Source organism: Protopterus annectens, chromosome 6.part1, assembly GCF_019279795.1.
Source record: "Protopterus annectens isolate FY-2018-M chromosome 6.part1, PAN1.0, whole genome shotgun sequence".
NCBI lineage: Eukaryota > Metazoa > Chordata > Ceratodontiformes > Protopteridae > Protopterus > Protopterus annectens.
In genome coordinates, this window is record NC_056738.1 from 351,305,858 (window position 1) to 351,323,907 (window position 18,050).

An 18,050-nucleotide genomic window follows, 5' to 3' on the forward strand; every position below is an offset into this window, starting at 1 on the left:
CCTATTTGAATGGGACTGTCCTGGGATCAGCAGTCCAATCCTGAGTTCTGAGTTAAAATCCCAGTGAAACAGCCTCCGCTTGCAATTTATTATTGGCCCGGATGCCGGTATACAAGCCAATCATAAATCGCAAAGCGGAGCCACTTCTATTCAATTCAGAACAGTGAGCTGTTCCACATTGAACAGATGAAGCTCCACTGTGCGAATTTTTTATTGGCTGGTACCAGCATATGAGCCAGTCAAAAATCTCAAAGCGGAACCACTCTAGTTAATGAACTGCCTGCTGTTCCGCACGAATGAAAGACTTTTTTTTTTGGTCTTCACTTAGTGTGAAAGACATTTTTTTTTTTTGTCCCTACCTGGCCCTTCAGAAATCTGGCTACATGTGTGGGGGCTTTAAATTTTGTCAGGTTATTATTTAATAGTAGGAAGTTAGCATTGGAGTAGATTCCGAACATTTCAGGGTTAGCTGGGATTCCAGGTTTTATTCTCGCTTCAAAGGAGACCATTTTGTGGTCTGATTACACTAGGGAGTGTACAGTACTGCTCCATATTAATGAGGACCTGTTCGTGCTCCTGGTTGGCATATTGACAATCTGATCCAGGAAGTTTGTGGTTACAAAATTCAGGAATTTCTGTGCCTGCTCATTTGGTGTCGTATATGATTCAAAAGTGAAATTACTAAGCAGCACCCGAATAACTAGTAATCCAAAAAACGATGCAGTAGGTAAAACAATAAAGCCACAGAGGAGGAACGGATGAGAAATTTTAATAATACTTTTAAAACTGCTTTCGCTTCCAACAACACTCAACACATATTAACGTTACATTACGTTTTCATTTACGTATTACTTCATCAGATGTGGGCTCAAAGTGAGATCAAAGGACTAGAGATAAAGCTAATCCCTGCTGGACATCATTTAATTGATCAACCAATAAAAACATTAAAACCCATTTCAAATGTTCCCATAAAAAAAACGTACATTAAAGCCATACATTAAAATTCATAAAAAGTCAAAAAACATGTATAGGTTTCAATACAAGTATTAATTGTGTACATATTGTGTGCATTGTACAAAATATTAAACTCTAGGCAAATTTAATTACTATATAAAAAAAATGACATGTTCCTTTTTCAAAGAATTTTTTCACCGGTCAAACCATTCCTTTTTTATTGACTCCATCTGCTGGGCAAAGTGATGAATTACAGTTGAAGTGTTCATTTAGAAATATAATCATCTTCTTTCGGCTGTTCCTGTTAGGGGTCGCCACAGCAGATCACCCGTTTCCATTTCTTCCTGTCCTCTGCATCTTGCTGTGTCACACCAACCACCTGCATGTCCTCTGTCACCACATCCATAAAACTTGTCTTAGGCCTTCCTCTTTTCCTGTTACCTGGTAGCTTCATCCTTAGCATCTTTTTCCCAATATACTCAGCATTCCTCCTCAGCACATGTCCAAAACCAACGTAATCGTGCCTCTCTGGCTTTGTCTCCAAACCTTCCAACCTGGGCTGACCCTCTAATATACTTATTCCTAATCCTGTCCACCCTCGTCACACCCAGTGCAAATCTTAACATCTTTAATTCTGCCACATCCAGCACAAACTCCTGCCTTTTTGTCAGTGCCACTGTCTCCAACCCATATAACATAGCTGGTCTCACTACCTTCTTGTAGACCTTCTTTTTACTCTTAGAGGTACTCGTCTGTCACAAATCACTCCTGACACTCTTCTCCACCCACTCCATCCTGCCTGTACTCTCTTCTTCACCTCTCTTCCACACTCACCTTTACTCTGAACTATTGAACCCAAGTATTTAAACTCATCCCTCATCCACCTTCACCACCTCTACTCCTTGCATCCTCACCATTCCTCTATCCTCCCTCTCATTTACACACATATATTCTGTCTTAGTCCTGCTGACCTTCATTCCTCTTCTCTCTAGAGCATCTCTCCAGGGTCGTCTCCACCTGTTCCCTACTCTCACTACAGATCACAATGTCATCTGCAAACATCATAGTCCACGGGGACTCCTGTCCGATCTCGTCTGTCAACCTGTCCATCACCATTGCAAATAAGAAAGGGCTCAGAGCTGATCCTTGATGTAACCCCACCTCCACCTTAACCGCATCCGTCATTCCCACCGCAGACCTCACTGCTGTCACACTACCCTCGTACATGTCCTGTACCACTCTTACATACTTTTTGACACTCCTGGCTTCCTCATACAATACCACAACTCCTCTCTAGGCACCCTGTCATATGCTTTCTCTAAGTCTACAAAAACACAATGCAACTCCTTCCGACATTCTCTGTACTTCTCCATCAACACTCTCAGAGCAAAGATCGCATCTGTAGTGCTCTTTCCTGGCATGAAACCATACTGCTGATCACTAATCATCACGTCCCTTCTTAACCTTGCTTCCACTACTCTTTCCCATAACTTCATGCTGTGACTGATCAGTTTTAGCCCTCTGTAGTTACTACAGCTCTGCACATCACCCTTATTCTTAAAAATCTGTACCAAAACACTTTCTCTCCATTCCTCAGGCATCCTCTCACTTTCCAAGATTTCAATAAACAATCTGGTTAAAAACTCCACTGCCATTTCACCTAAACACCCCCATGCTTCCACAGGTATGTCATCTGGGCCAACAGCCAAATATAATGAACATTTAAATTTATGGACAAAGTTTAAAAGGACATTTACAAGATATTAAATGTTTAAACATAAAACATGTGCAAACAGCAGTGTATGAATATAAGTTAATATTTTTAATGTGTCAAATATACGAGTCAATGGGGGAAGTATAATAAAATGTGTTATGTAAAAAATCTCATAATTTAGCAGCTTTTAATTTAAGAACCGGGGCAATAGAGATGTATTCATTCAAACCTGGACATTTATTTGCCTGTAATGTTATTTGCCACAAAAGTTCTCTATACTCAATCTTTTCCTCCCATAGGCCTCCTCGCCCATCAATATAAATTTTTTCTATTACATAGAAAAGGAAATTTGCCATGGGGTATTGTTGTTTATGTCTAAATAGTGCATTTGTTTCTTTACCATTCTGTATATCGTAATTGTGTTCATATATCTTTCTCTTTAGTTTACGTTCTGTTTTACCTATATAGAACGCTTGGCATACCTGGCACATAGCCAGGTATACCACCCCACTTAAATCACAATTACTGAACTCATTACTTATTAATACAGTGTTTCTGTTTAATATGGAGACACTATCTTTATTCATAATGTGTGCACATTATGCACACCTACAACACTTACAGGTTCCATGCCTCTTTTTACGAACCCCCTTTCTTCCTTCATAATCACATTCTAACAGATTTTTCAAACAACTTGCATTTTTATACACCACTTTCATTTGTTCCTTAGGTATCATATCCAAATCTGTAAGTGCTAAAACCCTGTTCCATTCTCTTTCTAACAACTCTGGAACTGGCATTGTATTCCATTACTAAAGCTCTATCAAACTTTTCATCTTTTGTCACCTTAGGTACAGCTGTATATCAACCCCAAGAATAGGGGGAAATTTTCCTTTTCTTCCTTCTATTACATCTTTTTCGACCAATTGGAGTAAATTCTCAGGATAATTTCTGTTCATAAACATCCCCTTTAATATTTTAATTTCTTTATTAAAATCTTCTTTGCTAGAAGTCATCCTACTGGATCTAATATATTGCCCTTTTATTATATTTCTTTTTTAGTGTGTAGGATGTGAACTATTATAATGTAAATAAGAATTACAGTAGGTACTTTTCCTAAAAACTTTTGATTTAAATCCTTCATTTTTCTTGTAGACTTCAATGTCCAAGTACTCTAGTCTATCACTACTAAACTTATAAGTAAATTTAAAAAACTCGTAGTGTTATTTAAATAATTCATAAAGGTCAAAACTTCCTCTTCTCTAGCCATCCATAGAATACATATGTCATCCAGGAATCTTTTGTACATATTCCAGCAATGACTGTAAACAGAGTCTATAACATATTTCTCTTCCCAATATGCTAAGACCAAATTTGCATAAGATGGTGCACATATTGCCCCCATTGCCACTCCTTTTATTTGATGGAAAAATTCTCCTTTGTAATATATGTAGTTACATCTTAAAACCATGTCTAATAATTGTAAGATCAACGTACATTCATTGTGTCAAAATATTGTCTTTATAAATAATTTCTTACAAAAAACTCAAACCCTCATCATGAGGGATACTGGAGAATAAATCCACAAAATGTATGGTTAAAAAATTAATATTTTCCTTGTAAAGTTCCTTTTTAAGGCTTCTCAAGAAGTCCCATGAATACCTTAAAATATTTTGTCTCTTTAACCAAAGAGCCTTAAGTTTAGTGTCAATATATTTAGCAAGGAGCAAGGTTTTAGAGCCCTCTGCAGATACAATCGGTCTCAAAGGGGGATCCTTACCATCTTTGTGTCTTGGGGATCCCAAAGATGGCTGGAATTCTGGGTTTATCAACTTTTAACCAATTTAATGTTTTTTGGTCTATCAACCCATCAATCAATAAATCCTCCAAAACCAAATCCATTCTTCTGTATGAGATATTGATCTCATTTTTGGATATGGTCATTGATAAAGTTCATGAAAATGTTAGGGGTGGGCCTTTTCCACTTAAATTGGAAGAAAAGGAACTAATGTGGCAGCTAAATTTGAATGCCATGGTTTGTCCTGGCTTGAATGATTCTATCTCTGTTGGTAGCATTTTAAAAATAAAGGCACTGATGAGATAGTGGTAGTTATTGTTGTTCCTATATATGTATATGTAAATATTTTTAAATAAGCTTTTGAGTGTATATACATATTGCTTACGTATTGATTTAAATGTTCTGTCCATTTAATTTTATGGTGATGTCATTTAAGGGTCCCTATAAAAGGAGTTAACTGCCTCTGTTATTCCGCCCTCTGGGTTTCAAACATCACCTACGAGCGGAGGCTCTACAAATGGACAGATGGACTTACCTTTCAATGGGGCTGTAAGTAATAATAATTCTACTTCGTTTTTACCCAGCCTTACTGATTGGTTTAAGGATCCTGCCCTTTTTACTGGCAACATGTCAAGCAGTGGGCAAGGGGATTCTAACAATTCAAATTTTACCAACATTGTGAATAATCTTAAAATGTTTGATACGAAATTATTTCGTTTTAAAAAACTGCAAATTGAAATCCAGTACTTGACTGAATGTGTAAATCACCAGCAAGTCCCGAAAGGACTGAGACTTTGGCGTTATCCATCTGGTTTGTGCAGGAATTCTGCACCACATTTAGAGTTGATTAAATTGTTTGATAGACATGGGTGCGAGTATTTAAATCTTTTAATTAAAGATTACATGGCACAAACTGAGTTTCTGAAAAATGAAATATCTATACTTGACAATTCTATATGGAGAGACAAAGATTTAGAGAGATACAGATTCGAATTTATGCGCATTTTTTCAAGTATTGTCAGTGCGCTGACCAAAATAAAGGATAATAAAGTTAAATTAAACCGTGACCATTTGGCATATGTCAAAGGCAATGCTTATCCTTCACCACGTTTCAATGGTTTAAATTCTATATCTTGTGAAAATGACAGGAGTTTATTACTGAGTAATTTACAGTTTAGCTTGGATAATGAGGAAGAGGATGATGATGTTTCCACTGTGGATTCCCCGACTGAGACCCCTGCCATTAGAAAAAGTGAATGCCTTAATAATAGAGGCAACACAAATAATGCCAACATTGGTGGCACGAATGGGGGTTCTTCTCAGGTTTTTTCCAAGGGCAAGAATGGGGACAAAGGTGGTCAAGTGAATCGTACAGGGCAACAGCAACGGTGGAAGAAAAAAACACTGAACAAATGGAGGAGATAAATCCTAGCATGGACATGACTGATACATACATTGGTAATGTGAAGGAACCTGTTGTAATTATAGTTAATGGCACCAATGATTTTAAAATATTTAATTATTCCACCTTTGTGCCACCGCCTTTACAGATTGAGGTCTTGGCAAAAGGATGTACCTTTGTTCCTTCCTTTAGGGGGGATTTGGCTAGTACATTGATTTAAAATTATACACTAGGAAGCTAAACTTACATGCCCTATTTGGGAATAATTCTAGTGTGGTGAAAGAATTTAGGATTTCTAGTGTGTTTAACCCTTCATTACACCCATCCATTTCATTGTTTGAAAAGGTTTGTTCTAATGACATTAGGTCAAATTTTAATAGTAAGGCCTCCTTTAGGATTCAGGATTTGAATCTCTCTAAGGAAGAGAATGATGCACTTAAAGCTTTGAAATTTGCTAATATCAGAATTATTAAACCGGATAAATGGGGGGGGTGGTTAGGTTTTCATGAATAACGATACATATAATGACAGAATGAAAACCCTCCTTTTAGGTGAAGCCTATATCAAAGTTTCTAAGAATGAACGAACTAAATGGGGCATATCAACATTTTAATGGGTTTATCAATGACCTCTTTATTGACGGCAGTATTGACATTGATACCTATAACTATCTTTGTATCAGCTACCTAATGACCCCTGTGATTTTTGGGCTGCCTAAAATACACAATGATCTCAGTAATCCTCCCTTCCATCCTATTGTTGATGGTAGGCAGTCCATAACTTATGATTGTGCTAAATTTGTCAACAGCAAATTGAAAATGGCCATTAGTAATGAATCTCAGATATGTAGGGATTCCTGGGCCTTTTTGGAATACATCAATAAACTAACCTTTTCTGAAGAATACAACTTTCTCACAATAGATGTACGTGACTTATATACTGTGATACCCTATTATATCAGGTGTGAATGGGTGAGGAACATTTTGCTGGAGAAGCATGTTGATGGCGCTAGTATTGATTTGAGTCTATACGTATTAGAATTGGTGCATAAAAATAATTTTATATTTGATCGAGTTTTATCTCCGAAAAACGGGTGTAGCCATGGGTTCCCCATGTGAGGGCACCTTTGCCAACACGGTTATGGCGTTCTGGGAGAAACAATTTTTATTTAAAAATGTGGAATTCCAACAGAAGGCAGTTTGGTACACCCGCTTTTTGGATGATATTTTTATCCTTTGGAAAGGAGATCAACTTTCAGCTGATTTGTTCATCCAGGATATAACGAGATATACAGATTTTCTGAAATTTACCTGGGAATTTCAAACTGAAAAAAATATCCTGTTTGGATGTTAGTTAATTAAAGATATTCCTAATCAAAGGTTCATTTCACGTATTTATAGGAAACCAACATATTCTAACACATTCCTTCATTTTACTAGCTGCCACCCCAAATCGCAGAAAAGGGCAGTTAAGGGGCAATTAGTTCGGGCGGCAAGAATGGTTTCCCTTGAACCCGATTTTTTTAGAGGAATGTGATACATTAAAAGAAATGTTCATGAAACGTGGGTATCCTAGGGTATGGTTGGATGAAATAATAGAGGAGGTCCATCGGAAAAGGCTGAATGGTTGGTTTATCCCGCTTTTGAATGCAACAGGTTTGAGTGAAACATCAAGTTTGGATTTGTAGTTAGATTATTCCAACATGGATTTTGGAATCCAGACATCAAGTAATCCCATTGAAAAAAATAGTTTTTCCAGTGTTGGAGCCAACGTAAATAACAATAATAATTATTCCCTGCAAACAAATGATGGGAAATTAAGCTTTATTACAACATTTTCCTTGGACGCCCCATAATTCTATTTTATATAAGAATTGGTGCTTCCTAATGGAAGATTACACCATTTATAAATCTATTGGGGATTGTCCTAAGGTGATTTTTAGAAGAGGTAGAAATATTAAATGCCTTTTGGAGAACCAGCTTGTGAATTTATATTCACCTTACAATGGTATGTTTAAGTGTGGATCCTGTAAGTGGTGCAAATATATAAAAATAGGAAAATCTTTTTGCATCCATGGTATAGAATATAAGATAAAAGGGTAAGTTCAATTGTAATTCCAAAGGAGTTGTTTACCTCAGTGTATGCACCTCATGTAATGCCTTTTATATAGGTAAAACTGAGAGGCTCCTTAGGAACAGAATTTATGAACATCTGTATGCGATTGAGAAGTCTAACTTAAACAATGCCTTAGCTAAACACATTACTATACATCCTAACCATAGGTTTGAATTTATGGTTATTGATAAAGTTCATGAAAATGTTAGGGGTGGGCCTTTTCCACTTTAAATTGGAAGAAAATGAACTAATGTGGCAGCTAAAACTGAATGCCATGGTTTGTCCTGGCTTGAATGATTCTATCTCTGTTGGTAGCATTTTAAAAATAAAGGCACTGATGAGATAGTGGTAGTTATTGTTGTTCCTATATATGTAAATATTTTTAAATAAGCTTTTGAGTGTATATACATATTGCTTACATATTGCTTTAAATGTTCTGTCCATTTAATTTTATGATGATGTCATTTAAGGGTCCCTATAAAAGGAGTTGTAACTGTTCATACATTGTCTGATGAAGTTCGCCTATGTGGAGTAAACGAAAGCGCTTACAAGATTGATTTTGTGGTCCGGGTGTTTTTCTTCATTTGTTTCTATACATTCATTGTGTGTCAAAATATTGTCTTTATAATTTCTTCCAAAAAACTCAAACCCTCATCATGAGGGATACTGGAGAATAAATCCACAAAATTTATGGTTAAAAAATTAATATTTTCCTTGTAAAGTTCCTGTTTAAGACTTCTCAAGAAGTCCAATGAATCCCTTAAAATATTTTGTCTCTAACCAAAGAGCCTTAAGTTTAGTGTCAATATATTTAGCAAGGGGCAAGGTTTTAGAGCCCTCTGCAGATGTAATCTGTCTCAAAGGGGGATCCTTACCATCTTTGTGTATTGGGGATCTGAAAGATGGCTGGAATTCTGGGTTTATTAACTTTTAACCAATTTAATGTTTTTTGGTCTATCAGCCCATCAATCAATAAATCCTCCCAAAACCAAATCCATTCTTCTGTATGAGATATTGATCTCATTTTTGGAAATGGATGAGTACTTATCAGTGTCCCTTAAAATTTAATTCATCTTAGCATCCTATTGAAATACATCCATTAAAACAGTCCCCCACCCTTGTCAGGTTTCATCACCCTTATATTACTGTTGTTTTTCAGTTTGAATAGTACTTTATTCTCACCTTCATTTAAGTTACTTTTGTATCTTACTTTATTGAAGGTCTGTCTAATTTCATTCTCCACTAAAATCTCTCCAAGTTCTTAATCTGGGTGTGGAGTGGTGGGTTGAATGTACTTTTCCTCATAACATTAGGGGAATCTGATGTTTTGCTTTGTTTAAAAAATGCCTGTAAATTCATTTTCCTCATAAGCATTTTCATATCTAGTAGTATTTTAGTTAAATCGTCTTTTGCACAGCAGATGGAGTCAATAAAAAAAGAATGGTTTGACCGATGAAAAAATTAATTGAAAAAGGAACCTGTCATTTTTTTAATATAGTAATTAAATTCACCTAGAGTTTAGTATTTTATACAATGCACACAATATGTAAACAAATAATACTTGTATTGAAATCTGCATGTTTTTTATGACTTTTTATGAATTTTAATGAATGGTTTTAATGTATGTTTTTTTTTATGGGAACATTTGAAATGGGTTTTAATGTTTTTATTGGTTGATCAATTAAATGTCAGAAGGGATTAGCTTTATAAGTCCTTTGATCTCACTTTGAGCCCACATCTGATGAAGTAATATGTAAACGAAAACGTAATGTATAACGTTAATATGTGTTGTTGGAAGCGAAAGCGGTTTTAAAACTATTATTAAAATTTCTCATCCGTTCCTCCTCTGTGGCTTTGTTTTATCTACTGCGTCGTATATGATTCCCATTTACTACTGGGGTAGTAAAAGTCACCCATGAATATGGTGTTGGGTTGGATGGTGAGTGTTTCCAATATGCTTAAATACATGTTATGAGCTTCCAGGATCTAGAGGGGGCCCTTTTGCTTGCAAGGAAGTGGTATGGAATTTTGCCTATAGTGATTTGAACATGTTGAAGCTCAAGTGCATTGTCCTGTTTGACCAGCTTTGAAGTATATTTATTTTTTATGTAAATCAAGACACCTCCACCTTTAGTGTCCTTATCTGTGTAGTAGCTGGTCTAAAAGTGTGGAAAGCATTATAAACTTGCACTGCTGGTATGCTCTGTGTGGCTCTAAACCATGTCTCAGTGACTGCACAGATGTCTGCATTCTCTAGGGTGAAGAGAGCTTGTAGGAAGTGGAGTTTCTTGTTTAGATTCTTGACATAGAGTAGTAACATTTTTAGATTTTCTTGGTTTTGATTTGCTATGTCGGAAGTACTTTGTTTGGCATTGCCTAAAAATGGCACTGTGGGGGAGGAAAATGTTTTAGCTAATATTTTCAAAGCCTTGAGGGGAGACGTGCAGACCATTATTGGCAAACAGAGTGATCTGTTGACCAGCTCTTCCATGCTGACAAATATTTCACCCTCTTATAATGATGCCAGAAACTAAGCCATCTATTAAAGTCAGTCATTTTCTGTTCATATTGTGGCATCATCCTCAGAGAAGGTAAAATGCTGCTCAGTGCTAGGCTCATACCAGCCTGGGACACACATTCTGAAAGCTTCATGATGTCTGTCTTCATATAGTCTAGGGAGGTATTTCTTGGGTCATTTACACCCACATTGGCTATCACTGAGTCATACTGCTAGTACTTATGGTTCAATGACCTCAGTGCATGCGTAATGTGCTTAATCCTGGCCCCTGATATGTAACTGACTTTGACTTTCTCCTTACTCTGCTTGGTGTGGTGGACATTGTTGTGTCCCATAATGGAGACTTCTGTGATCAGAATGTTAGGTTGTGTGGTGGCTTGCCTTATGGGTTTAGAAATAGAGGTTCCATGAGATGTGGCTGTATGTGTTGATGTGGGTGTTGTTTTGAAAGAACACATTCGGGGTGGCTAAGGGTGTTTGTTATGAGTACTTCATCTAGGAGGTTACTGGGTGTAGGAAGGTTACATTTAAGTTCCTCAGCATAAGTGGGTGTAAGTAACTGCTTTGAGCTGTGCGTGACGGATGTAGCATATGCACTACTGGCAACCTGATTGACATTAGGAATACTTTTGTGCAAGAGCTTTGTCTCCAATAATAGTGTAAATACAAGTCTCGCACCTTATCAGTGTGCTTGAGAAGTAGCTGGTTGCCAGTAAACATGTGGTAGTTTCTACATTGCCTCTAGATGCCCATATCCAGCAAGCTAGTATCAGAAATGGTGGAAAAGTTCATATCCATGGCAACAGGCGATTCTTTACTGATTAAATGGCAGTGGTGATATCAAATAATGTTAGGGGTATCTGGTTTGCTACTCTGGGAATAATGTTTGACTAGTTGCCCTGAGTGCAACTAGGTATTGGTGAAATTTCAGTGGTGGTTTTACAGAAAAAAATGTCAACTCAAGCTGTCTGCCAAACACTTGAGGGGAAACTAATAAGTAAATACTAATTTATGGATGAAGTATTTAGGGAGATATTCTGAAGTTGGGTTAGACAGCAGCTAATCAAGCAGCATTAACTGAAAGGAATGAATTAGCTTTGTCAAGAATGATGAAAAGAGGGGATTCACCTGATTGGCTACTGCCTGGCTACTACTAGTGCTGGTCTCACCACAGCTGCTGGGATATAATGCCCCTTTTACATCTTCTCACTAGAAGCAAAACTGTAGTACCAATCCCAGGATGAGGAGGAGGCCAGAGGTGCTTTTGATGATCAACAGTCTTCTCCCATCTGTGTGGTAACCATACAGTTTGGATGTACCTTCTGTTGATTAATTTCAGTGGGACATCAGCGTACAAAGCAAGAGAACTTTTTTTTTACTGAAAGGGAGCAAGCAAGCACATTCATTGCATGAAATTCCAAAGATAGGTAAAGGAAGAGTATATTAATGGGGGATAAACTTTGTATGACAGATGTGTGAACTTCTAACTCTTAAGAGTTGCACATTCTCCAAACAAATGGACAAATGGTCATCTTGGAGAAACTGTTTTCGTAATATTCCATGTATAAATATGTAAGATGTTTGAGGTACCACTCTATATTGGTCAAGTGTAGCAGGAAAAAAAAAACATTCTGTTCCACCACAGGGTATCACTCTTGAATAATTTGGTATAAGCCAGTATAAATGTAGTGAAGAATACCTTTATAGAGAATGAAGGGAGCATAAATGGGTTTGACAACCATTGTCCTATTTAATTAATAAAAGAGTAGACCCCTGCTTTGAATACCATGGTATTTTTTGTATGATGTCAGTGGAAGCATTCCTTTTGAATAAAATAATCTGTCATTAATTACTATTATTGCATTATTCAAAGTAATGAATTAATACAAAGATGCTTTGAATAGTTAAACCAAGTGTTTAAGCTTCCTGCAGCAATATATTACTTCCTTATCATCCTGCAGAAACTTTAATGCCTTATTTTGTTCATTGATAGAATTCATTGCATTGTCATAAGACATATAGTACTTCTCTTGCATAAAACCTGAAAAGGAGAAATAAACAAATGGTTGCAAAAGAGAAAAAGGAGGAATCTGTATGTAGAAAGGGAGAAAAATGTCTGTGCATATTACCTTTGCCATGGTGAGGCATATTTCAAAATCCAGGTAGGGTAGAATGCATAGCTAGTCATATGTCTGTGTACCGCACACATAAAGGTGCATTGCCAGTGATGTCACTGTGTACCTGTACCTCTGCAGGTGCATTGCCAGTCATGTCAGTGTGTACCTGTACCTCTGCTAGTGATGTCACTGTGTACCTGCACCTTTGCAGGTGCATTGCCATTGATGTCACATGGTACCTGTAGCTCTGCAGATGCATAGCCAGTCATGTCACTGTATACCCACACCTCTACAGGTGCATAGTCAGTCATAGCACCATGTACCCGCACCCCTACAGGTGCATGGTTGGTCATATCATGTACCCGCACCACTGCAGGTGTATGGTCAGTCATGTCACCGTGTACCCGCACCTCTGCAGGTGCATGGTCAGTCATGTCACCGTGTACCCGCACCTCTGCAGGTGCATGGTCAGTCATGTCACCGTGTACCCACACCTCTGCAGGTGCATGGCTAGTCATATCACTGTGTGCCCACACCTTGCAGGTTCTTGGCCAGTAATGTCAGTGTACCCGCACCTCTGCAGGTGCATGGTCAGTCATGTCACCAGGTGCATGTCCTCTCACCTCACTGTGTACCCGCAAATGTGCAAGTGCATGGCCAGTCATCTCACTGTGTACCCATTCCTCTGCATGTGCATGGTCAGTCTTGTCATTGTATACCCATTTCTCTGTAAGTGCATGGCCAGTCTTGTCATTGTATACCCATTTCTCTGTAAGTGCATGGCCAGTCATGTCATCGTGTACCCGCACCTCTGCAGGTGCATGGCTAGTCATATCACTGTGCGCCCACACCTTGCAGGTGCTTGGCCAGTAATGTCAGTGTACCCGCACCTCTGCAGGTGCATGGTCAGTCATGTCACCAGGTGCATGTCCTATCATCTCACTGTGTACCTGCAAATTTGCAAGTGCATGGCCAGTCATCTCACTGTGTACCCATTCCTCTGCAAGTGCATGGTCAGTCTTGTCATTGTATACCCTTTTCTCTGTAAGTGCATGGCCAGTCATGTCACTGTGTACCTGATCCTCTGCAGTTGCATGGCCAATCATACCTGTACTTGTGCTGGTGCATGGCTAGTCATATTGCTGTGTACCTGTTCCTTTGCAGGTGCATTGCTAGTCATGTCACTGTGTATCTGTCCCCCTGCAAGTGCATGACCAATCATGTCACTGTGTACATTTACCTGTGCTGGTGCATGGATAGTCATGTCACTGTGTACCTGTTCCTCTACAGGTGCATGGCCAGTCGTGTCACTGCGTACCTGTTCCTCTACAGGTGCATGGTCAGTCGTGTCACTGCGTACCTGTACCTCTGCAGGTGCATGGCCAATCATCTCACTGTGTACCCGCACCTCTGCAGGAGCATGGCCAATCATCTCACTGTGTACCCGCACCTCTGCAGGAGCATGGCCAATCATCTCACTGTGTACCCGCACCTCTGCAGGTGCATGACCAATCATCTCACTGTGTACCCGCACCTCTGCAGGTGAATGGCCAATCATCTCACTGTGTACCCACACCTTTGCAGGTGCATGGCCAGTTATGTCACTGTGTACCTGTTCCTCTGCAGGTGCATGGCCAGTCATGTCACTTGTGTAACTGTTCCTCTGCAGGTGCATGGCCAGTCGTGTCACTGTGTACCGGTTCCTTTGTAGGTGCATGGCCAGTCATGTCACTGTGTACTTGCTCCTCTGTAGGTGCATAGCCAATCATGTCTGTATGAACCCACACCCCTGTGATTGCATAGCTAGTTATGTCACTGGTGTACCTGCATCTCTGCAGGTGCACAACTAGTGATGATATTGTATCTATTCATTTGCAGGTGCATAGCCAGTCATGTCTGTTTTTACCTGTACATCTGAAGGTTCGTGGCTCACATCAATGTGTACTTGTATCTGTGTAGGTTTCCACTTCAGTTACACTGCAAAGTGAAACAACTTTGTGTTTTTCCTCCTCTGTATGATGAGAATTAACAGAGGTACCATCACTTACACATCAGCACTAATTTTGCCATTTCTTTTTTGGAAAATGTGACTAAAATGCATTTCTCTGTCACTGCTTAGAATTATTTTTGTTGTTAATAACCTGTTAAAGGATGGTTGTCTTGTCTTTGCTAGGGTGAATGATGAAAAGGACTCTCGAGTTTATCTCCAGGCACTCACCAACAAGATGACAGAAGAACTGGAAACTCTGAAAAACTTCAGTGGAGGAATGAAGCCCACAGTGGTAAGGCCAGAAAAGTAACAAGTTTTCTTTTCTAATTTTTTTTTTCTGTTTTGCTAACCAGCTTGAATTCTGTAAGCTGTGGGCATTTTTTTTTTATTGAGAGACGTGAGGTGTTGCAGAAATTACCTATTAAAATTTAACTGGAATATTTAGCGTTCTTCCCCTTCTGTTCATTAGTAGTATAAAAGGGATGCGCTTTATCATACCTTATTGCTTCTGTTTTAGATGCACATCATTTTAGTTGCCCTTTTGCTTCTGTGGGCTGTCTTGCCCTTTTGCTCTAGAAGAGCTTTAGTCTCCAGAACTGAATACAGTAGTGTGATTGCATCACAATGTCTAGAGTGTGATAGTGTCTTCCTCTTTTCTTCTGATACAGTCCCACTGTGCAGGTTAGAACTCTTTAACTACCTTTCTATAAATCCTAGGTTCATAGGTTCATACTAGGCTATCTGCCCTAGGGCATTTATAAGCCTAGCCAGAATGTGTTTGGCTTTCGCCACCCATTTTAAATTTATTTTGCTATGCCCTTTTTCGAGGTTAGTATACTGTGCCTCTGTTTAACAGTGACACAGAAGTGATACCCAGGGTAAACCTATGATCTCCCATCCACTCATCAAGACTCCTCTTGAAGAGAGTCAATGAGGGACTCTGCCTAACCTGGACTGGGATTTTATTCCAGAGTGAAGGGAGCCTCTGGGTTATGAATCTGTCCCTCCAGCATGTCCTATTTATTTCAGTGCTGAGGTTCAAGTCTCGAGCACGTAGCTCGATGGGATTTGGATTTTCTGAGGTGCAGCATGTCCATTAATTCCGGGTTGGACATGGCTTTATACGTCAGGCACAGATCGCCTCTGAACAGGCGGTATGCCACTGAGTAGAGCTGGATTTTCTTTAACCGGGCAGCATATGGCATCTGTTTGAGCCCTTTGATCCTCTTGGTGAGGTACTTTTGGGGTCTTTCCAGTTGCTGCAGGTGTCTGGTAAGGTACATCTCAAAAGGGGCATTGTACTCAATTATGGGCCTGATGAAGGATGAGTAAAGAGGCACGATGACCTCCCCTGATCTAGATGTGAATCCCTTCATGATTAGGTGGGCTATATAAAATGTTTTTCTAACCACTTTGGCCACGTGGTTGTCAAATGAGATATTGCTATCAACTTGGGTCCCCAGGTCCCTAATTACTTCTTCTGTACTTAATGGATTACCACCTATGTGGTAATTTGTGGGCACTTTGTTTTTGCCAAAGGGGATGACTATACACTTTTTGGCATTTAGCTTGAGGCCATGGCTCTGGCACCAGTTGTCTGTTTCTATGAGGCCCTTTTGGAGGATGCTTGTGTCGGCTGGAGAGTCGATTATGGCGCCCAGTTTGCAGTCGTCTGCGAACTTGGTCAGCCACAGTCCTTCCGTGTTGGCCTGTACCTCTGAGAAATATATACCGAACAAGAGAGGTCCCAGGACTGAGCCTTGTGGGACATCACTTGTAACTGGTTTGGAGTCTGACATGGCTCCAGCAATTCTAACTTTGTCTATTTTCAGATCATTTGACAGGATAAGTAGAATCGACATGCATTTTGTTGTTGTTTCTGGATAGAGCTGTATTCCCTGACACTAATGGTCAACATGGTGCATTCCTGCTTCTTGCGTGTTTGTTGCAGACACTGGTATTAAATGTTCCCCCAAGAAGATGTAACTTGAAATTCTACATTATTTTCACCTCCTACGGCCTGATTTCTCTGTAGAATACTAGATACTGAAAGCACAATACTTTACTGCTAGTATATCAAAAAGACAGCTGATCTCGCCTTTCTTTTTAATTCTGTTACAAAAAAATGACTAATAGGAATAATCAGAAAACTCAATGATGCCTTTTCAGTAGTTAAATCAAATGCCTTATGTAGAATTCAAAGAATCTCTAGTATGATTTTATACAAGCTGTGACGCATCTTTATATTCATTTTTTTGAGGTTAGATTACATTTGTGAAGACTTTATAAACTGTGTAGGATTTTTTGGAATATTTGTAAATAGATTTGTGCTCTGTCATATAGAATTTTACTAAAATTGCATATATAAATGGCATGTGAAGTGAAGAAACTGCATTTTTTTCTTTATTTGATAACTAAAATCCTTAAATTCTTTTCAGCATGCACGAGCGCACACATTTATGCCATGTGTGTGTATGTGTGTATATGTATGTGTGTGTGTGTGTGTGTATCTATATATATATATATATATATATATATATATATATATATATATATATATATATATACACACACACACGCGCGTGTATATGTGTGTGTGTGTGTGTGTGTGTGTGTGTATATATATATATATATATATATATATATATATATATATATAAAATCTGTGTGTGTACTTCAGATTGTCAGACTGCTAGAACATCGAACTATATATGGCCAAGACCATATGCATGAAACCTCAGAACATCGAAACCTAGATAAAAAAAAAAAAAAAAAAATTTCCTGCAGCACACCCCATGTTACTTAATTATACCAACTCCGAGATCGCACTTACATTGAAATGAACGGGAATTTCTCCCTATGGTTATCTCCATGCAAACGGTTTGATGCTCTAAAGAAACAATGTTTTCATCTCAGTGATCTGCTGTTCAACGTTTGGCCATTCAACAGTCTAAAGCAGATCCAAACAACAATCAACATGAGTGCGAGAGTAAACGTTTCTCATGGTCAGGGAATATGCCCTTCCCCCCATTACTGTGACATCTCAGTTGGTATACATAATTAGCTGGGGGTGTGGGGGGCACAGCCCTCCAAATGGGGAGTGCAGGGGGTCTTGCCCAGTGCCAAAAACATTTTTATTTTGTTTGAGTTTTTATTTTGCATTTGTCAAGGTTATGGTGCTTGTCGACATTTTGAAAATTAAATTTGGTGCACCCTATATATGTCTGTGTGTGTATAAATGTGTAGTGGTAAAGACAGAAAAAATGTGTTATCCATAAAGTAACGAGTTTGCCCTTGTTTGATCAGAATATGAAATGAGAATTCTGTAGTATCACGACCCAGTCCCTTCCTTATGGTCCATTTGTTTTGTCACCTTCGGTTCCTGTATGATTCTCATCCAATTCTGGATTTATTTATATTCCCACTCTTTCACAAAATGCTT

General features: G+C 38.6%; 1 protein-coding gene across 1 annotated transcript in view; it reads left to right on the forward strand.

The window, feature by feature from the left end:
- The window catches only part of CDC42BPG (CDC42 binding protein kinase gamma), a 1,192,486-nt gene that overhangs the window by 749,192 nt on the left and 425,244 nt on the right, over positions 1–18,050 (forward strand). The window contains exon 19 of the mRNA XM_044075379.1: positions 14,792–14,900. Within this exon, the coding sequence (XP_043931314.1) occupies positions 14,792–14,900 (109 nt within the window). The remainder of the gene's footprint in view (positions 1–14,791; positions 14,901–18,050) is intronic.